The 23185-nt window shown below is 44.7% G+C and overlaps 1 protein-coding gene across 4 annotated transcripts in view; it reads right to left on the bottom strand.

Annotated features, from left to right (window-relative positions):
* The window catches only part of kcnh5b (potassium voltage-gated channel, subfamily H (eag-related), member 5b), a 91476-nt gene that overhangs the window by 10326 nt on the left and 57965 nt on the right, over positions 1-23185 (bottom strand). For all 4 annotated transcript variants that reach the window (XM_068718156.1, XM_068718158.1, XM_068718157.1 and 1 more), the window contains exon 12: positions 10495-10691. In XM_068718156.1, the coding sequence (XP_068574257.1) occupies positions 10495-10691 (197 nt within the window). The remainder of the gene's footprint in view (positions 1-10494; positions 10692-23185) is intronic.

The following is a 23185-nucleotide window of genomic DNA, read 5'->3' as shown; positions in this document are numbered from 1 at the left end:
GAGAGAGAGAGAGAGAGAGAGAGGGGGAGAAGGGTCTAACAAGCAGCTCAGGTCCTGAACCAGAACTGTGGAGGCTGGGACCACGTCGGTGTCACCGTGGCAGGAGGAAGTCAGGTAATACCTCAGAGATGGCGACTTGTGTGGGAAGTTTAATCCTGAATGCTGGAGGAGAGATTGTGCGTGTGTGTGTGTGTGTGTGTGTGTGTGTGTGTGTGTGTGTGTGTGGGCGCACTCAATCCTTCACATGATTAAATTCTTTTTTTGAATTGTAGGTCTTTGTTACACACACACACACACACACACACACACACACACACACACACACACACACACAAGCGGCAGCAGTCAGAGTGATGGATAGACGCTCAGCTGGCTCACACACAACAATTGGCTGGACTGAATAGAAGGATCTAAGCTGGACCGCGGGCTCGCGTGTGCTGGATCCCGACTGCATCAATGAGGAAAAAATGAAATAACAATGCGAGCGGCGGTAAGCGGCGGCGAGGGAGGGGCGCTGCAGCTCTGCGCTGGCAGACTTGGAAGGAGCTCGTATCATGAAGCTGCTAAAAATAGAAACGGAGAGAGAGAGAGAGAGAGAGAGAGAGAGAGAGAGAGAGAGAGAGAGAGAGAGAGAGAGAGAGAGAGAGAGACTGCTGGGCAGGAAACAAGACTGTGAGAAGAGATGCAATCTTGTGATGTAAGAGAGAAGAAGGGACTTCAGATCCGATTATTCTGAGCGGCTCCACGGTCTCTAATGAGCTACTGCTCACTGCGACGCTTATTAAAGCTAAACTGTGAACTTAAGCCTTCCAAACACGACGCCAAGTACAGAACGCGTCATTTGTTTTCCACCAAAATATGTGAAGTTGCAAATATGCATTTGGGCACTCAGAGCCCTTGGTGAGGGTTAGGGAAAGGCCGTGGTTTGCTTTCATACATCTAGATCTCAGTGACTGGAGCATCTTTTCTAATAAGCAGGATTTGTCGGTTGTGGTTTGGTAAACACAACATTCAAAGCTGGCTCCTCCCCCTCCAGCAGGTGAAAGAGTCCCTCTCCTTTTTGGAACGAGCTTCGGCAGCTTGGCGCGTCGCCTCGTTATATTTGCATTTTTTGCAGCTTCCTCTCGGACGCGACCTGGCACTCGGTTCGCTACGTTTTTTTATAGAGGTTGATTCCCAGAAACGCCCCGAACACAGCAGAATAATAAAACCCAGGCAGAAGGCAGACGCCGACGGACACTTCCAGCGGTCAGACACGATCACCGAGAGGGATCGTTTGAAGAGTCTCTACCCACTTTTCTGTTCCTTTAGCCAAAGTGCCAAAAAACGGGTTGAACCAACCACTCAGGAGACCGCTGTCCATGTCCCTAATGTACTCATTATAACCCAAACCTCTTCTCCTGACCCTGAAGCAAGCCTTGGGTTGAAGTTCACTTTGAGTAGAGATTGTACGCGTGCAACAAGCAGAACCTGAAGGTGTTCTGTCAACACGCAACTTTATTTTGAAAAGACACCGCGCACGTAACGAGAGTTAACAAAAAGTCCAAAACTGATACAGAAAGAGAGCTTCTGATCAACATCTCACACACACACACACACACTAACTTATCCTCATTAAACGATTCGTTAGATATCTAAAGAAGAAGTTACCACAACGACTTGGTTAGATTCAGGAAAATATTTGGAGGTGATTCTGTGGTTTACATACAAATTGAGCCTGAATACATATAAAAGTGCAAACTCATGGAATTTAAGCATATGTTTTCAACTAGTGTTGTATATGAAACATGATTGAAATAATCAATTTAGACAAGAGAAAGTCTTTAAATGACACTAAACAATACAATCAAATATCAATAATATGAAATATGAAGAGTCCGAAGTGAAGTCTTGAAAATAAAATGACCCCAAAGTTTATTAAACTTCAATTAGAGAGAATGGAAGGAAGCAAATCATTACGTCTGAGAAGCTGTGAATGTTTCATGCTCCACCGGATCAATGGAGACATCCCTTCATCAACTAACTGTGTTCCGGCACACGGCCGGTAAAGTCAGTCCCACCCGAGCACACCGGCCTCCACTGCTGCAGCACCAGGAGGAAAGCTTGTGGACTCAGAGTCCACAGAGACAGTCCTCATCTCCGTGTCCTCCGGAGACACAAACACAGCAGCAGCAGCAGCAGAATCAAAAAGGGTTACTTTGTCCTCCTAACTTGAGCGATTCATTATTCAGCAGACCGGGAGGAGGAGAAGGAAACGAGACCGTGTTCATGGATGACTTGTTCTCGTGACATAGGAGGGGAAAGACCCAAAGATGCTCCCCTATAGACAGAAATAATAAGACGCGCTTCACAGCACACGTTCATTTGGACACACACACACACACACACACACACACACACACACACGCACACACACACGCACACACACACGCACACACTGTCAATTTATGTTCTGAGCTCTGAAGTTTCCAATTTGAATCCGATTCAGCGGTTCAGTCCAGTGACTCCTTCACAGAGAGGCAAAGTCCCGCCCCTTCTGCAGATGATTTATCCAATCATCTGCCTGAAACCTGTTTCATGAAACAAGGCCTCCAAATAAAACCACAAACTACGTCGGTTGTCATTCGTTGTCATTCGTCTGTGATTTGCCAGAACTGCTATAAATGTCAGCTGGTTAAAGTCGGTTTCTGTTTGGGTTAAAATAAGCAGCCGCTCTGACTGACATCAGCTGATTGAACAGCTGTTATCAGTTATTAGATATTATTTGAATGTATTCATCACAAAAAGAAAAGAGAACGACGGTGAACGACAGAAGGCAATAAGGTGGCAGAACGTATTAACCTGCTTTACACGCCGTCATATGAAATCTGACATTATGGAAATACTCTGACCTTCAACGGGCGAGAAATAAACAGATAAATGCAATTAGTGCAGGTTTCACAGAGCGCTCCTGACGGAGTCGTGACTTCAATTTCAAAGCGCTCCTTCCTCTCCGTCTTTGACAGTCTCGGTTTCACAATAAAAGACTTGAGAGGAGCAGAGATGAGAGGAAAGTACAGCTTCAGTTTCAGAATAAAAGACTTGAGAGGAGCAGAGATGAGAGGAAAATACAGCCTCAGTTTCAGAATAAAAGACTTGAGAGGAGCAGAGATGTGAGGAAAGTAAAACAAGGAGCGCACACCAAGTGATCTCACGACTGTTGGGGCTGAACAGCTGGACGCCTTTAGTCTCTCCTGGTTAATTGAAGCCCAACCGCGATGCTTTTCCTGAACTCAACTAAGTGGTTTTGTTGATTTTCCTTTTGTAACCTAATGTTGTCTCGACAACAAAAAAAGTTGTTCCAAGCAGCGAGAGAGCGATGGACAATGTGTGTCCTTGTAGAGGAAACCACCGGCTTGTGTTCCGTGAGAGCTTGTTTGACATTTTGCAGCGGTCACATTTGACTGGAATGAGGACGCAGACGAGCAGGCGATGGCACACGAGAACAGAAAGTCAGTTTGGAGAGGACCACTGATTACTGCGTGTGTGTGTGTGTGTGTGTGTGTGTGTGTGTTGTATTGGCCGGCGGACATCTTGTTCTGTGAGCTGAGGTTTGTCCTGCAGCTCTTGTTCAGCCTTCTTTTACAGCACGCCAGTTAGCCCCGCGGCTACATTTCTATTTTTAGCCCGGGAAAAGTTGGGGCTAACCCCGCAGCCGAAGCACAGGCTCCAGCCCACTTTAGATCGCACCGCAGCGAGGCGATAGCCACGGACTGCATGGCCCACAATGCCTTTCAGCCCCCCCAAGGGGGGGGGGGGGGGGGGGGGGGGGGGAGTGTAATAGATAGGAATATTGAAAGGAAAGCTGCTGGAACGTGTGTTCTGCTTCTCTTCTCTGTCAACTCGACGGTGAGCTGCACGATCTGTTAGAACCGCGTCATGGTGAGGATGTTTTAAATGAGGAAGAGACACCAACAGAAGAATTAAAGTCGGCTGAAGCCCGAGAGCACACAGATGGCCTGTGTGTGTGTGTGTGTGTGTGTGTGTGTGTGTGTGTGTGTGTGTGTGTGTGTGTGAGAGGGAAGTCATGAAATATACTTTTCGTAGCGTGTGATGAACAGCTTGTGTATTTCTGGTACATGATGCATTTTTTCATAAATTTTAAGAGCAAACATCTGCAGCTTGGATGACCTAAAGACTTCACTTTCTCCCTCTGTTATTGTTATTGCTATTTTTGTCCCAGATGTGAACAAAAGAGACAAAGATAGAGCGAAATATCCCACCAAAAAATAAGTAAAGCTAAAGCGTCCGTCAGAGAAGAGAGTGGAGGACTGACAGCAGAGCGTCTGTCGATAATCACTGACGGAGCTTCCTCCAGCAGAGAGAACGACCTCTGACCTTCTCTCAAGGTGAGCGTCTACTGCTCCACTGCTGCTCCCTAACCTGCTGACAGAAGCTGTGAAGACCACACGAGAAGAAGATCTTCTCCCATCGATCGAGGGAAGAAAAACCCAATTAAAATAGATCAATAAAGAGTGTGTCTGTGTGTGTCTGTGTGTGTTTCTGTGTGTGTGTGTGTGTGTGTGTGTGTGTGTGTGTGTGTGTGTGTGTGTGTGTATTTCTGTGTATTTCTAAGTATATTTCTGTGTGTATTTCTAAGTATATTTCTGTGTGTCTGTGTGTATTTCTGTGTGTATTTCTGTGGCTAATAAACGTAATCTTCCTGGATTGTGAGTGTGTGTGTGTGTGTGTGTGTGTGTGTGTGTGTGTGTGTGTGTTGGGGGGGGAGCGTTGTTTTTCTGCAGGAGGGAAGAACAGCTTCCTCTCAGCGATCAATGACTCATCAGGATGAACTCTCCTCTCCGCTCAGCGAGCAGAACGAGGACGTTGTTTTTGGGAAGCTCAGCCCTGAGCGAGCTGCTGGTCAGCAGCCTGTGATGAAGAGCTTCTGACAACTCTGCTGGACGATTACCTCGTCTTCATCAGCTGAGAGTGTGTGTGTGTGTGTGAGAGCACGTGCACACAGACACACACACAAACAAAGAGCTAGTAGCGTTAGCAGCACCGCTAACGGCTAACTAACGAAGGTTCTGGTTAGTTACAATGTGATGCCTTCAGGCTCTGTTCAGTGAAAGGTAAATTATAACGCGATGTGTTCACATGTGATCTCGTAAAATGTAGTTTTGGTGAGAAGCGTGATCAGGGATCTCTGAAGGTGATATTTATATTTCTAAAGGTTTTAAAAAACGGATCTGAAATAACGTCAAACATTGTGTTTTGTTCCTCCAAAGATCCTGAAAAGTTCAAGCTCACACTTTCTACCTCACGAGCGTATTATAGGATCTAATGTCCGAATCTGCAAAGCAGCTAAATCAGACAAATGTATCGGAGTAAAAAGTACAGCATGTCTTCAGTAACGCCGCGGTGGACAAGTAGAAATACTCAAGTGAAGGAGCTGAGTTACCGTCCACCTCTGTCTGCTGGTGTTTAAAAAACATGCCCTCAACGGTCACTGTATACAGATCTTATTATTGTGAGACAACACACTCACACACACACACACACACACACACACACTCACACACACACACACACACACACACACAATGCACAAACCCCCTTTAAAAGTCCGTCCCATGAATAATCCAGTAGAGGCTGATAAAAGTCTGCAGGCTTCAGGCCCAAAGTCCGTCTCTCGCAGCTCACGATCCGTCTGTTTGACGGATCCTCCACGTCCCAAAAAACAACAACACAGCTAGGAGTCTGTTTACTGTCTACTTGTTCTGCAGGACAAATGTGAACTCCCCCAAAAGACGAGATGCGGTGAGTTCTGGCCCGCTGTGGGTTCAGATCAGTTTGTCGGATCACTCTGTGCTGGCGCTGCAGGCCGGCAGCACAACTCACCGGACAAGATATTCAGGGTTTCATCAGACGACCGAGGGTCTGAGCGAGCAACACAAATATAAGAACGACTTCAAATGTACATAACTTGTGCTCCGCGAATAAAAAGGCATCAGCCAATCACGCTGCAGAACCGGATGAGTTGAGCTTATATTTGTAAAACAACAAACAGAGAGACTCCGTAGTCCGGAACCAAGACGGCAAACTTTACTACTCCATTCAACCTTTTTACAAAGACCAGATCCACTGCCTCCGTTCTCACCTTTCACAATAAAAGCCCTAGACATAGCATATTTGTAGGCGAGCATTTTGCATTTTGTGTGTCGTTTGTTCGACACTCCCCCGTTGAGTAAAGGCCTTTCTTTTCTGCTGGTTTACTGAACTTGCCGAGTGAAGCGGTTCCGTCTGAGACAGTGGTTCCCTGACGAGGAGAGAGATAACGAGTCGCTGAAGCAACAGCAGCAAAACAGCAGATCTGCAGTTGTCCCTGTGGAGGTAATGGATCTCTTTAAGACAGGTGAGGAGGCTTTAACAGCCTGGAGGGACGTAGTAAACAGCAGAGCCACTCTCCCGGTATCTATGGAGGCTGAGCTCTGGAGACTGGAGGTTTGGTGAACTCCTGCGCCGCGTCACCATACATTCACAGCAGGCTGTTAGGACTGAAGCTCTTTTTGTTCATGGTGTCTGTATCTCCGGCTGGACAGAAGAGCCCCATAAAAACTCTAAACGACCAATAACTTAAAAGGAGCCGAGCGCCCATAAATACCCCCAAATATTTATCATCCGGCTTTGCTTCCAGGCCCTTTTTTGCATCTTAACAAAGATTTGTTTTGGAGAGTCAAACTGCAGACTTGGCTGTAATCACCGGTGGCATCGAGCCGCTGGCTACGTTTCAAGAGCACAAACCAACGCTAAACGAGCGGCTGGCGTTTCAAATGACGTCAAGAGAGCAAATTAAAAACCGGGAACATGACTCTGTGCACTGTAACTGCAGGAGTTACTGTACACATGCAGACAAACCTCCACCAAGGACTTTTATTTTGAAAGCACCGGCTCATCAACATGTGCATAGTTCATATAGTTATAGTTATAGTTATATTTGTAGATTTGTCTGTGATTCCAATGAGTCACAGCGTAATCACTGTAAAGTAGGAACGTGTTGTTCACACCGTCCATTGTTGACGTCATCATCATCATCATCATCATCATCATCATCATCATCATCATCATCATCATAACCCCATCTATGTATCTGGTAGTTGTGTTCTGCAGCAGCGACGTGCGACAGACACCTGGGCTTCTGCATGAAAGAGATGCAGAGATGGGATTCAGGTCTGGAAGTAGATGTTTCCTCACAGACTCCGTGATGCTTCGGCTTCTTTAGCTCGCCGCGTCACCATGGCAACCAAAGGAAACCGCGGTGAGGGGAAACAGCTGATTGAACTGGAGCTGGTTTACACCGGCGGTTTAATTTAACAAGTAGAACTAAAGGTGACTGTCTGCTAGAATACACTGAAGACAAACAGAAGACGAGGAGATAATAATGATCATACGTCTGCTCTGAGGTGAGGTTATTTAGACGAAACAAACGAGAGGATGAATAATAAACTATAAATAAATACAAAATAAAGAACTAAAGCAGGAAAATAAGAAGGTACATAAGAACAGCTCTCAGTATTTAATAAACCCACAAACAAACAAACTAATGATTCTGCTTTATATGTTATTTGTTGAAAGATATATTTGTTATCGTTTATTAGCTACTATTACCTTTCATTATTAATATGTTATGATTATGATTATTATTGTTTGTATTATTGTGTTTTATATTGTTATTATTACTATCAGAACTATTCATATTATATTATAATATTGCCTCTCCTTAAATTTATCCACAATCATTACTTTTATTGCTATTTACTTTATTATTCTATAATTATTGTTGCTATTATCAATATTATGATGTTATTGTCTCATTTACCACGTCCTGAGCTCCCACCACAACTCGTTTATCTTCATCACGCTGCAGCAGCTGACGCGCATCCCGGGAACAAGAGAGCGAACCGAGGAGACGACAAGGAGGAGACGACGAGGAGGCGACGAGGAGGCGACGAGGAGCTTCACCCACGTCCCTCTTTCTGATCCGCGAGAAACAGAGTCCATCCCAAACGAAGACCTGGTGAGACTCCTAGACGCTCCTCTCCTTCCTGAGCTCCTTCTAGAGGCCTGTTCGACCAATCAGGAGCCTTTCTACCTGGAGCAGGTGGAGCTGCCGACCTCTGACGGAGGGAGACTGTGTTTGAATACGAATATCTGGTGGTAACGGTATATCTCTTGTTTTTAAAGCTTCACTGCTGTGCACTCAGCCTGAATCACACGCTGGGGACGCAGATGAGCATCCTGTCCTTCATCATTAAGAAGTAATCTTTTCCAAAAGTCAACAAAGTTATCTCAGTAATTAAAGCAAAACGCTCAGAAATAATACACTCTTTAGAGTCTAGTATCCTTCAGATGCATAATCTCCACAGACAGCTGTTTAAATACATGTTCTGAACTCATTAAAGGTATTTATAGAGATGGAGACTGTAAAACATGACCACATTATGTAGCGTGAGATCACATTCACACTACAGACAATTAATAAATGGACAAATGAAACATTCGATTGCATTCATAGAACTAATTTGGAATAAATGCCGCAACAAATCCACTTCTCCAGTTCAATCTTGTTACCGCTTGCTTTCACTTGGGACCTCATAAGTCAAACGCAGTAAGAGAAATGTCCAACGCAGGTCCCTGTCAATCACCCTGTAGCCCCGCCCCTAAAGCGTACCCTGCAGCAAAGTGTAAAAGTAAAATCAACACGAATACAATCGTACGAGTACAGAACATACGTGTATGAGCTCACACGCAGAGCCAGATGAAAGGCCGGCTGGATGAAATGCATGCATCAATAAATCATAATCTGTGAACTTTCAACACAAACAGAGAGAGAAGCTGCTGCTGCTGCAGAGCGAAGACACTTCCTGCCAGGACGTCAGCGAGAGCCGGCAAAAGGGCACGAGGACGTAATGAGGCAACCGGTAGCGCATGTATAATTCATCGTGTTTCAGGAGGCAAGCTGAGAAAAAGACCTCTCGAGTGAAGAAAAACAAGTCAACAACAGCAGACTTGCTGTGAAGGAAAGGAGCTGTGAAGGAAAGGAGGAAATTGCGAGGTGATGTCAGGTCAGAAGGCCTCAGAATGTGTGCGTGCTCAAGCTTCTACTTTCAAAGTCTGCTGAGCTCACATTCCCACAATCCCTTTGTTTTACCAAAATAAAGTGCAATTCTAGGTTAACTTCCTTAACTTTAGATGAATGAACATCATGCTGTGTTGAAGAAGACTGTAAACTAGAGATTGAGACCATAAACTCATGTTTACAATGTTTACTGAGGGAATAAATCAAGAGAGAAGTAGAGTCATTTTAGACTAGACTTCTATACAACCAGAGGAGTCGCCCCCTGGTGGACACTAGAGAGAATGCAGCTTTAACACGTGAAGCTCTGACTTCACTCTTCAGACCCAGAGGTTGCCGCCTTCTCTGAATACAATGATGACATTTGTGTAAATAAAGGTGTGTGTATCACCATGTGTGTTAAGATGCATTAAACTTGCATCTCCACTGTAAGTGTCCGTTCTGTACGTGTGTTCTGTACGTGTGTTCTGTACGTGTGTGTTCTGTACGTGTGTTCTGTACGTGTGTGTTCTGTACGTGTGTGTTCTGTACGTGTGTTTTCTGTACGTGTGTGTTCTGTACGTGTGTGTTCTGTACGTGTGTGTTCTGTACGTGTGTTTTCTGTACGTGTGTGTTCTGTACGTGTGTGTTCTGTACGTGTGTTTTCTGTACGTGTGTGTTCTGTACGTGTGTGTTCTGTACGTGTGTGTTCTGTACGTGTGTTCTGTACGTGTGTGTTCTGTACGTGTGTTTTCTGTACGTGTGTGTTCTGTACGTGTGTTCTGTACGTGTGTTCTGTACGTGTGTGTTCTGTACGTGTGTGTTCTGTACGTGTGTTCTGTACGTGTGTTCTGTACGTGTGTTTTCTGTACGTGTGTGTTCTGTACGTGTGTGTCCTGTACGTGTGTTCTGTACGTGTGTGTGCTGTACGTGTGTTTTCTGTACGTGTGTTTTCTGTACGTGTGTGTTCTGTACGTGTGTGTTCTGTACGTGTGTTTTCTGTACGTGTGTGTTCTGTACGTGTGTTCTGTACGTGTGTGTTCTGTACGTGTGTTCTGTACGTGTGTGTTCTGTACGTGTGTGTTCTGTACGTGTGTGTTCTGTACGTGTGTGTTCTGTACGTGTGTTCTGTACGTGTGTGTTCTGTACGTGTGTTCTGTACGTGTGTTCTGTACGTGTGTGTTCTGTACGTGTGTTTTCTGTACGTGTGTGTTCTGTACGTGTGTGTTCTGTACGTGTGTTTTCTGTACGTGTGTGTTCTGTACGTGTGTGTTCTGTACGTGTGTGTTCTGTACGTGTGTTCTGTACGTGTGTTTTCTGTACGTGTGTTTTCTGTACGTGTGTGTTCTGTACGTGTGTGTTCTGTACGTGTGTGTCCACAGTGTTCGATACCTTACCCGCTTGCGCAGGTTGCAGGTGAGGATGAGGTTGCGGGAGAAGGAGTTGGCGAAGGCGGTGTAAAACTCCAGCACCTTGAGCAAGGCCTCCCTCTTGATGACGTGGAGGTCGCAGTAGGTCAGCGCTCGGACGTTGGCGCACGCGTGCGCCAGCGTGGTCTCCTTCCAAAAGACGTCGCCGAACACGTCGCCTTTACCTGAGGACACGAGAGATTTAATCATCCGTCAGCTGATGGAGAACTGACCGGAGTCCAGTCACACAAATTAAACCATCCAGTCAATGTGGAGCGCTGCCCTGGACTTTAGTGACGTTTGTGTGAGATCAAGTTAGAGTCTCTCAAGCTTTAAGCTCACTAAGGAATGTGTCTTTTTGATTTCTCCTCTTTAAAGCCATCGTGTTTTACCTTTACACTTTGTTCTGATCTACCGTGACAGCTACAACACCACAGAAGAAGACTCGCACACAGGAGAAGTGAAGGTACAGTAGCTGGCATGTGCTGATTGAGAGAGGACATTAAAGCACATGGACCAACACGTCACACACACACACACACACACACACACACACACACACACACACACACACACACACACACACACGGTTAGTAATGTCAGAATATAAGGCTTGGGTTTGAAGAAGGCGGTTTATGTGACTTACAGGATGATAGACTGTACAAAATATACACAGTGCGCTGGCTGTAAAACATCAAACATAAACCATCCGCCTCTCTGCATAGAGCACATCTTTTTCTGTCCTTAGCAACCAGTTTTTTTTTTTTTTTTTTACCTGGCCAAGTCCTTAGCAACCAGAGCTGCTGATTTCACCATGTGCACCGCGCAAGAACCGGTGAACAGGTGCAGACCCGGGCTTAGAACCCAACTCAAGCCGAGCGGAACGAGGAGGAGCGAAACACGGCGGAGAAAAAGGAGAATCTTTACACACTATAACACCGTGATGAAGACAGTGGACTGAGAGGACAGAAAGGCAGGCGGTGGCATGTGAATGTAGGCGGACCGTCCAGTGGTGAACTGATGAACTGACAGCTGCTGGAGGTCCTGCAGTACACAGCACCGCTGGGAGGAAACATGATCATGAGAACATGAAACATTTCCACATGAAACTTGACATTTAAAGAGGAGTCGCTCCGGTACAGGTCCCTCCCGTCGATCACACGGTGCTTCACGCGTTCCTTCAGGTGAATAAAGCAGCTCCACAGACTTCACTCTGATCCTCTCACATCGATTCTAACCGCCTGCAGCCACCTGGACACTTGACTTATCAACCGCCAGCATACATAGACCCCCCCCCCCCCCCCAATGCTAATCACCCGCAGCAGACCGACGCTCGTTTACGCTTGTGAGCGTCTCCCGGGCGACGCCACAATAACAAGAGGATGAAGAATCAGAATTATAAGCGGCATCACACACGCCGTCGGAAAAAAGCTGCTGCGACTCATCCGGAGAAACTGATCCGAGAGCTTCTTCAACCAAACGGCCAACGGGTTTCAACACGACAGCACTGGCTGAAGCACCAAATAGAGAAATAGAGCAATAAATATATTAATACTAACGGTACACTTTATTTGTTTAGAACCTTCCACACAAAAACTGCAGCATGAAGTACTTTGAAATAAGAGAAAACAGACATAAAAAGAACCAGTTATTGAGGATAACCCTGATATTTAAGAAGTGAAATGTTAATAATCATTTTATATTAACAGTTATGGTCTCCACCTCCCCTCACTCATATTCTTATTGTATTTATTTGCCAAAAAAAAGAGACAAAACGCACTGTAAACAAAGTCAAAGATGAATTTGACTGAAAGCATTATTAAGATTTTCTGCAGGAAATAGAAAACTTTTCTTTTGGCCATAATCGTGAAGCGAAAATCTGATATTGTGACAGCACTAGAATGAACATACAAACAATGATGGACCGCAGAAATGAATGAGAAAATAAAACACACTGGATAATAATAATGTTGAAAAATATAACGATAAACAAAGATGCATCAACAGACCTCCGTTCTCTTCTACTGTACTCTTCTTTTCTACAGAAGTGCTGAAGATTTGAACTCTTACGATGAAAACTCACAAAGTATGTCTCTTGGAGAGCACTCTGGTGAGGACTAGAATGGAGTGTAATTGTGCTTATACATCACTTTTTGCCCCCTGAAGAGATCCAGTTGCATTCTGGTTGCAACAGGCACAAAGAAATCAGGTCAAATCTGAGCTAATAAGGACTCAAATCTGTGTCAAACCTGCCACAAACCATCAGCTCAGCGTTTCCCTGAGCTGACCTGGATACGATTTGACGAAAAGCAGTCAAAGCTGTCACAACACTCTGAGTAAGAGACGTCACGCCGGCGCTAAAAATGCCGACAGAGAGTGTGTGTGTGTGTGTGTCACCACGAGTGTTTGAGTAAGTGGATCTCATCCCAGCGGGACTCGTCTTGAATGAGGTCCCCCAGAGACCAGCAGCTCGTCGCCAATTAGCCTCACGGTCGTGGACGCGGGTCTCGGCGGCGGTGGTGGCTGTGTGCACCGAGCGTGACACTGGCAGTGGGGTTAGAGGAACCCCGGCGAGGAGCCCCTGTCGGAACCATTGCTCATCTTATTCTGCCTGACTGCTAAGGGCGGGGGGGGGGGGGGGGGGGGGGGGGGGGTATTGAAGAAGACTGTATTGAAGAAGACTTGAAGCTAGAGATTGAGACCATAAACTCATGTTTACAATGTTTACTGAGGGAATGAATCAAGAGAGATCAAGTGCAACCGAGGTTCTGCCGGGTTCCCAGCTTGCTCAACTGTTGGAACACAAAGCGAAAAGGGGCGGGACTTAGAAAGGGTCAATGGTCTACATGAGGATCAACTCATAGTTAACATTCTGACAAATGTGCAGACGAGACTAAATGCTGCGTCCGCCATCAGCAGGAAAATAAATTGCCTGTGGTCGGGTGTGTGTGTGTGTGTGTGTGTGTGTGTGTGTGTGTGTGTGTGTGAGTGTGTGTTGCTTTATCTTGCCTTGCAGCTCACCACACGTCGGTCCGGTAATCTCCGGCCGATCCGTTCAGCTGGTGTGCTGATGCAGCCGTTGTCCCCGTATCTCGGAAAAACTGAGCGGGCGGAGAAAGTTACCCAGCGGCTGTGACACCGATCCACCGACAGCAGCATTAATGCCTCTTATTGGATTAGAGGAACTACTATTAGCATGTGTGGAGCATCCATTTAAATTATTATAGTAGTTCCACACTCTGCACAAATGTTGTCCCTGCCACAGATAAACAGCAATATGTCTGACACTCTTTTCCAGTTCCAGACATTAACTGATGAATGATTAATGAGCTCTACATAAATGTCTCATTCTGTCCTCAACAAAAGAAAAACGTGATCTTCCTCAAAGTCCCAACACGATGAGCAGCGTGATATCAATCATAACCACTTGTGCTAATGAGGTCATTAATTAAGATAACCGATGTATTAATCATGCTTCTGCGTCTCGTCTCCGCGACATATGGGCAGCGTCTCCCTCGGGATGAACACAGGATCTATCTTATATGAGATTAAGACCACGAGTTCATTTGTAAAAATCTTTTTTTTCCCCCAAAATTAATATGCATACGCGGTCATGGCACGTTTCTTAAACATGTGTGAAAGTAGTAGTTTGTGTCGTGCACATAAAAGTGCATCACATGGATTTATAAGACAGTTATAGTTTCAGGAGTGAAATAATAAATAATAACTACAAATGTACCACCTTCACAAAATGCAATCAAACTCAGATTTACTTCCAGACGTGTTGATGTCTAGATAAAACACCTGGTGGTTCATCTACGATTCATAGCACCACAGTTACATAATAACTCTCATTTCAACATCTCTACCGGACGGTTCTGGTTCTGGATTTATTCGCACGACTCGACAATGAAGGCTTTACTTCAATCCCTCAGGGCGGGTCCATCTGCGCTCTTTTCCAGGTTTTACAAAAGGAAACGCACGGGAAAAATGATGTCAATGGAGTCTAGCGCCTTTTGAGCGAGTGGTATAAGAGCTAGTATAACAACCGCCATCTAAGCTACCGTAGGATATACACACCGACATGTGTAGAACGGCGTCATGCAGAAACCTACGTCAGGTCACGTGGGGTTTGGGAAAACAGCCTTTTGGTGCCAAAACATACGTACTCCTACAAAAAATTGTAATATTCAGATTTGAATACAAAATGAACACCAGTCAAAGGCGACAGAACGATATAAAAAACTAAATAAATAAGAGACAACGCGATAAAATAAGAAGCTGTAGCCTGAAGCCTGTTAGCTGGAGCAGCTTGTTACAAAAGGCGTTTATCCAGAAATCCGTTAGAAAGACGGTGCATCCGGTTTGGTACAGAACATTGTGCAAAATAAAAGGGCAGAGGATACTTTTATATGAGGCGATAAGAGTCAGTTTCAAAGGACGATATCAGCAGCGCTACATTACCACATTTTACAAGAATTTCTCCATTTAAAAAACTCCTTTCATCATTTAACCTACACTCTATCAATGCCTCCTCTGATGTTCCACATCTCAGCAGCCCTGGTTCGTATTACCGGACGGTTGTCATGCAGGCAGCCTCGTCTCCTCCTGTTCACCGCTGACGTATTGCTTGCTGGGCCAGAACATATTGCTGTGTGAATAGAAGGCCAGACTGAATTCCCCTTCTCATAACCAAACATGAATAATGGATTAAGAAATTAATCAGCTCATCATTTTTGGCAGAAAAAAAAAAAGAAAAAAGAAAAGTGAATTTTCTCTCGGGCTGGAGCAAAAAAGAATCATCAATAAATAATTCAGGGCCGATGGTGTGTGGTTGTCACTGCCGAACGGCCAACAATTTATCCACGCTTTGATTTATCCAACTAAAAATAAACCCAAGAAAATGAGAGGACGCCGAAAGGGAAAAGTGATTGAATATTTCTTTTGTAAATATTGTTTTTAGCACATTTAATAGTCTCTCATGGATGGTTTAAACAATGCAAGATACTGTAGCACTACATTGATATTCAAACCATGATATGAAACAGCTTAATAGCCTAATGGATCCAGCTGGATTGGATTAAAGTGGTACTTCGGGCAGTGTCGGGTCATTCTCACATTAATATAAATCATTTCTCGTAAGGAGCGCAGTTAAAATATCCCAGGAGCGAGATGCAAAAACTACAGCCCCAAAAGCAACATCCTAAATCTCTTCAATGGATATCATACCATGATAAAGAGCAACAGCATAATGACGATAATATTTCTACAAGTTTAACTTTGGTAAACTCTGACAATCAACCCTTCTTTAAGCCCCGCCCCCTTGAACGCAGCTCTGGCACCTTGACGAAGTGGCAGCTGGGGGGCGGGGCTTAGCCAAGGGTCAATTTTCACCTTCTACTCACAGCAATCAATTTAGGGGCTGCCACAAAGTCACGCATACAAACATTATTTTTGCTATTGCCGTTTCATATGCCACCTTTTTTAATAGAATATAATTTATAACACAAAAAAGTCACTACAGACATGATTAAGTTTATCTACTTTGACTTTAGTTAGCAAGGCAGCTAACTCTCTTGTGCACCAGCTAGTGAAAAAAGTTAGCAAGTTAACTGAAGTCAAGTACAGACAAAGACGGATTCTCACTCGGTTACTTTACGGTATGAGCGGACCCTTCTGCATCGCTTAAGATATCAACTGACGATGGATTCAAGGCGACAGCTCTCTGCTGCACAATGTTTGGATTTCTTAACTCAACATAGCATCATGAGAACAATATGGCGGATGGAGCATAAATCCATCCGCCTGCTTTTTATTGGAGCTGAAAACTCCATCTGCTTGGTTTTCCTGGAGATCCAGGACAACGGAGTAAGTAAGCCTTATGAAACACATTGTCAACTGCTCTCTCCAAGGCCAGGATGGAAGCTCAAATATAACTTTATTGGTTATGTCTTACATTCAGTATTGGTTAAGCCCAGCCTCAGTAAAATTGTCCAAAAACCCAGAAATGAATCAGTATTTTTACACTTCCTGTTCCCTCAATGTATTTTTTGAATGTCTGTGTTTAACTCAAGTTGAAGAGATTTTAACGTTTTGTTCAACGATATCAAATCCATCAGTAAATACCCCTGAATTTAGAAGCTTCTGCACGTCTTAAAAAAAGAGTGTGAATGAGACGACTAAACGTCTTCACTAGAACACTATCCTCCTTTAGCTTAGTGGAGGAGACGTGTAGTCACGTGACCGTGGTGGAGTTCCTTCATAGACTAACATGAAGTCATGTGACCGTGGTGGAGTTACTTTATAGACTAAGGTGAAGTCATGTGACCGTGGTGGAGTTCCTCTATAGACTAACGTGAAGTCACGTGACCATGGTGGAGTTCTTCTATAGACTAAGGTGAAGTCACGTGACCGTGGTGGAGTTCCTTCATAGACTAACATGAAGTCATGTGACCGTGGTGGAGTTCCTTTATAGACTAACGTGAAGTCATGTGACCGTGGTGGAGTTCCTTCATAGACTAACGTGAAGTCACGTGACCGTGGTGGAGTTCCTTTATAGACTAACATGAAGTCATGTGACCGTGGTGGAGTTCCTTTATAGACTAACGTGAAGTCATGTGACCGTGGTGGAGTTCCTTCATAGACTAACGTGAAGTCACGTGACCGTGGTGGAGTTCCTTTATAGACTAACATGAAGTCACGTGACCGTGGTGGAGTTCCTTTATAGACTAACATGTAGTCACGTGACCGTGGTGGAGTTCCTTTATAGACTAACATGAAGTCACGTGACCGTGGTGGAGTTCCTTTATAGACTAACATGAAGTCACGTGACCGTGGTGGAGTTCCTTTATAGACTAACATGAAGTCACGTGACCGTGGTGGAGTTCCTTTATAGACTAACATGAAGTCATGTGACCGTGGTGGAGTTCCTTTATAGACTAACATGAAGTCACGTGACCGTGGTGGAGTTCCTTCATAGACTAACATGAAGTCACGTGACCGTGGTGGAGTTCCTTTATAGACTAACGTGATGTCACGTGACCGTGGTGGAGTTCCTTTATAGACTAACGTGAAGTCACGTGACCGTGGTGGAGTTACTTTATAGACTAACGTGAAGTCACGTGACCGTGGTGGAGTTCCTTTATAGACTAACGTGAAGTCACGTGACCGTGGTGGAGTTCCTTTATAGACTAACGTGAAGTCACGTGACCGTGGTGGAGTTCCTTTATAGACTAACGTGAAGTCACGTGACCGTGGTGGAGTTCCTTTATAGACTAACGTGAAGTCATGTGACCGTGGTGGAGTTCCTTTATAGACTAACATGAAGTCATGTGACCGTGGTGGAGTTCCTTTATAGACTAATGTGAAGTCATGTGACCGTGGTGGAGTTCCTTTATAGACTAATGTGAAGTCATGTGACCGTGGTGGAGTTCCTTTATAGACTAACATGAAGTCATCTGACCGTGGTGGAGTTCCTTTATAGACTAACATGAAGTCATCTGACCGTGGTGGAGTTCCTTTATAGACTTTTTTCTATAATAATCTAAAATACATTCCCATCAGCGTTTTGTGGAGGGAACCAGTGATGCTAACTTCCTGTATACTAAGTCATCCCTGCAGCTCTCTATTGATCATCCAGCATAAAAGCGTGTTGCTCTGACCTTTTGACAAATTGATCTGGAGTTACATGTACTTTCTTCCAGCCGTCAGTCTTTGTAAGAAACAACCTGGTTGCTGTTTTCTTCACAAAAGCAAGTGAGCATATTGACTTTTGACTGGCTGCTGCAAATAGGAAGCAGCAGCATTACCGACCATTAAATCTGCTCTCACTGTTACGCGTCTCAGCTGCCTCCCCATCGCTGCTGAATGAGTTGGGTAACAGGACGCAGTCAGCCTGATTGATGACGGGAAACGAGAGGATTATTAGTACTTATGAGTATTTACCACAGGTACCACAGGATTGCCTTGTTACTGTGGGAAAAGTATTGCGTTGTTGTTTTTGTGGGTTCATCTGAACAAGATGTCGTGTGTGTTTGTGCATTCAGGGTACTTTATTGTCCTCTCAAGAGAAAACTCATTTTCCACAGCCGGTACATGGAGACATTAAGGAGCCATAATAAGAAAATACACACTGGCATTCCTACATGTACCCTCGCTGCTCGAGTGTGTGTGTGTGTGTGTGTGTGTGTGTGTGTGTGTGTGTGTGTGTGTGTGTGTGTGTGTGTGTCAACCGGATGCCTTTGGACACTAATGAGAGCAGAGTGTGTTACAGCCTCGGGGAGCAGCCTCTCTCCTCAGCCTGGGGAAATCAGTGGCTTTAAAAACCGCAACCGGCACACTCTCCCTCCATCCTCCTCCTCCTCCTCCTCTTCTTCTTCTTCTTCTTCTTCTTCCTCCATCGTCTCCTGCGCCTTACTTTGCCTACCCCCCCATCCTTTGATTCTCTCTCAAATTTTCCCAATCGCTTCCTCCATCCTTCTAACCTTTCCCTTCTCTGTTTCCCTCTTTTCATCACTGTCCATCTTTTCTCGTTATCCTCTTTCCAAACCTGTTTCTTCATCCTTCCGTTGCAAGTCACCTCCTATTTTTACACCATCTGATCTTTCTACCGAGCGTCCATCCTCTCTTCAACATACCCCTTTCTCCTCCTCCATCTCATCTTGCTCCCTCCTCTTTTTCTTTCTTCCAACCTCCTCTTCCACAAACTTAATGTCTTTGGAAACGAGAAAAAGGTCATTGAACCTGTTGAGAAGCCCAAAAAGTTCCTGCCTCCTCCCTTTACGCCTCTCCATCTCCCTCAGTGTGGGCATGTGTGTGTGTGTGTGTGTGTGTGTGTGTGTGTGTGTGTGTGTGTGTGTGTGTGTGTGTGTGTGCAGGGTCTGATATTAGCACCCGTCACCCAGCAAATGTACGGTGGTCAGTTTAGGACATTTCAGCTCATTAGAGGAGGTATACCAGCTAACAGACACCGCCATGTTAATATGCAACACTTGACACACTAATGTTTGCTCATTTGAAAATTAGCCAGTATTAAAAGTGCTAATACCATTAGGTAATGCTAAACATAGAAAATACTTCCACTAATGTTGGCAACAACAAAACAACTTCAAGACACCGATCCCTGCCCAGAAAGAACTCGATACACAACGTATCCACTGATGGGCTTCCAAGAAAAAAGTCCCTGCAGAAAAGATGAAGTTCATCTTTCAATGTCTCCTCATGATATATCTTTATAAAATATCCTTTCACAAAGAAACACAACTTCAGCACTTTTCCACCATCCTGCGACTGTGTGTCCATCCTCAACCTGCATTTAAAACAATGACAAATGGCAGCTTCTGAGTGTAAACCAGTGTGATAGATGATGAAAGAATCTGTTTTACTCTATTGTACCTATTGTCTCTGTTTCTCTTGTTTCCCCAACATGAGCTCTGCTTCTGGCAGGACTTCCTCTTACTGCTCAGCACAAGAGTGGCTGAAAACGGGAAGGCTGTCACGAGGAAAAGAAACACTTTCGAGGAGGGAAGCGTTAAGGAAGAAGCCTCCTTTGATGCTGTGAACACGCAGAGAAACTCTTATTCTTAGAATTTTTATTCTTCCCCTTCAGATCACTCTCACTGCCGAGAGTCAGAGTCAACGTAGCCTCATACAGAGGTTAGTGTGATATCTTACAATAAGTCATTTTTCGTCCATTTTCCTATGAAAACCAGCAATGCGTGTCAATTTCCGATCGTTACATGCAAGCGGTGTTTTCTTTCCGTCTTGACAGGAAACATCTCATCTTTGTTAGGTTTAGGAAAAGATTGCCGTTACTGAAGTACGCAAGTCACGTGACAATACAAGAACAATTTTGTGTGTTATCTATGAATTACGGCGCATTACTTTTCGTAGGTTTTGCAACAAACGCTGTATGAGAACTTGATGTCCCCTCAAATCCACTCTCTCCAATCCTTTTCTCTCCCTCTTTATAGCTCTCATCCTTCCACCACCATTGTCCATCTCCCTCCATCCATCCCTCCCTCCATCCCTCCCTCCCTCCCTCCATCCCTCCATCCCTCCATCCCTCCATCCCTCCCTGTTGAGCTTCAACAGGGATCAGACAGCAGCTTTGTTTCCCTGCTGGAACACAAACTGCAGCTGGAGGCATTGCAGTTAATGACCGGACCATTTTGCTGGTTGCTATGCGACACAAAGTTTGACTACAACTTGCAAGCTTCATCCAATTAGTCGTTTCCCCCAAAACTGGAGTCTATCAACCCCAAAGGGTCCTTGAGAGACTTTTAAGGGTTTTCATTCTGCTGGTCTCTCCTCAACGGATCCTCACAGCTGAACTTGTTTGACACAACTTTCAATAAATTCTAAAATACTTAAATAATGGATGAATCTTGTAACAGCCAGGGTCAGGTTGAACAGGGCTGGGAGTCCGTCAGGATGTACTTACAGCAGTGCCTTGAGCTAAATCTGGCATCGCTCACCAGCTTAGTGTAGCTTTTTTGCTAATTAGCATTGGACACAGATTATAGATGACGCTGATGAGAACGCAATTAGTTTGACATATTCACCAAAACATATCAGGGTTCATCCTCTGCAAACTGAAATGTGTGAACAAAGATTCATGGCTCTCCATCCGACCGTTGGTGAGATGTTTCCATCAGTACCAAAAGTCAGTTCAATCATAGCTCAATACATCTTTACAATCTCGACAACATCCTCTGTCCTTAAAGCCTCACATCGGTCGAGGTAAAACTCCCCCAAAAAACTCTTCAACGGTCGAAAAAAATCTTTCTGCAAACTTCTGAAATGGTGCACCTGTGAAGCATTAAATTACACTTCGCATTGACGAGTGTGGGTGAATGTTGTCCAGAAGTGGCAGCTGGTGTATTAGCTGAAGTTAATGTTCCTCAACAGGAGACTGGAAGAGCTTCCTCGCCTCCCTGCAGAGAGTCACAAGCTCCTCTCTGTGAGACTCTGATGATGCCGAGCACTGAAAACGCCCGAAGCCCAGCGACTTCAGAGTGAGAGCCGCACAACGCGTCAGAGTTTACTGCACAATGTGCAGGACTTAAAACAAACCCAATGCAGAGACTCATTCAACAGCAACGGACTCTGACTGTATGGTCTTATTTTCATGTGTTTCTGTGCATCTACCAGTGTTTCCCATTAATTAACAAGATGGCGGCGGCCTGCCAAAGTGTATTTTGTTCCGCTCCGTTTCATAATGACCCGAAAATATTATTACATTCCTCAACAAATGTGGCTGGCTGCGCAGCAACTGGCTTTAGTTGGTCAGCTTCACCGCACCCCAAAATAAATAAAGCGTCGCATCAAAATACACTATAATATATGATAACGGTGGAGCTCATTTTAACTACTAAACATAATACTTTGGGTTTAATCCAATAAACAGCAGCTCCTAATGACACCTGGCTGATGATTCATTAATGTCCTCGGTTTGATGAAGCAATCCATCAAACATCTAATATGCTCTTTATGAACCTCAGACTGCTGCCGCGCCCGACTCGGCCTCCTAATGAAGTGGAGGAAGTGAGGAGGAAACACAAAGGGGGGGGGGGCTCACACTGTCATGCTTTCTCTCTTCCTCCCTTCCTTTCACTCTTCCTCCCTTCCTTTCTTTCTTCCTCCCTTTCTTTCTCTCATCCTCCCTTCCTTTCTCTCTTCCTCCCTTCCTTTCTCTCTTCCTCCCTTCCTTTCTATCTTCCTCCCTTCCTTTCTCTCTTCCTCCCTTCCTTTCACTCTTCCTCCCTTCCTTTCTTTCTTCCTCCCTTTCTTTCTCTCATCCTCCCTTCCTTTCTCTCTTCCTCCCTTCCTTTCTCTCATCCTCCCTTCCTTTCTCTCTTCCTCCCTTCCTTTCTTTTATCCTCCCTTCCTTTCTCTCTTCCTCCCTTTCTCTCCCACTTTTTAAAAAACGATGTCCCTTCCATTATTTCCTGCGTTGATATTTTTCTCTTTCTCTTCACATTCTTTTATCATTTTTTTCCCCATTTAGTCTATTTCCACAGATCATAACCTGCAGCTGATCCTCACTATTTGACCCTCACTGTTTGATCCTCACTGTGTGGCTCTAACGTAACGGATCACTATCTTGCATGCCAGCGACTATAGCATCATAATAAGCAGATCATAATCCTGCTACAATCTGTGGCTGCAGCCATTTCCATAGATCACCATCTTCCATTATAATGTAACACTGATTTATTATAGATAAAATAGATACATAAAATATGTATTTGCAATGTATTTTATTAGTAGCCTAGATGAACCAAAACTGACGTTTCAGCCAAGAGCACGAGCTGCACCGTGTTCTCAGCTGGATTTGAAACAAATATACGAAGATAACAAAATAATGTTTCTTTCTTCAAACCGGTTGTGATGAAGCCAGCGTACACCACCTGCAGCTAGAGAACAGCTGGGGAACGTAGTGGAACGCCTAGCGGCTGAAGAGTTGGAGGAGACCAAACCAGAGGTAAAAGCAGAGGGGGGGGGGGGGTCTTAAAGAGACAGGCACTAAAACGGAGCGACAGCGGACGAATACAGGTATATTCAGACAGACGATATGAGGACAAATAATGTGTTTCATGATCATTAAAGCATTGAAAGATGTTTTAGTAGAAACCCCAAAAAACCTAAAACGACCACACGTCCCCTTTAAGATGTTTTT

Source organism: Cebidichthys violaceus, unplaced genomic scaffold (assembly GCF_023349555.1).
Source record: "Cebidichthys violaceus isolate CVI_PGR_0920_01 unplaced genomic scaffold, fCebVio1.0.p SCAF_22, whole genome shotgun sequence".
Lineage (NCBI taxonomy): Eukaryota > Metazoa > Chordata > Actinopteri > Perciformes > Stichaeidae > Cebidichthys > Cebidichthys violaceus.
Note: the sequence above shows the minus strand (reverse complement) of the source record. Positions and strands in the feature narration are given on the sequence as shown.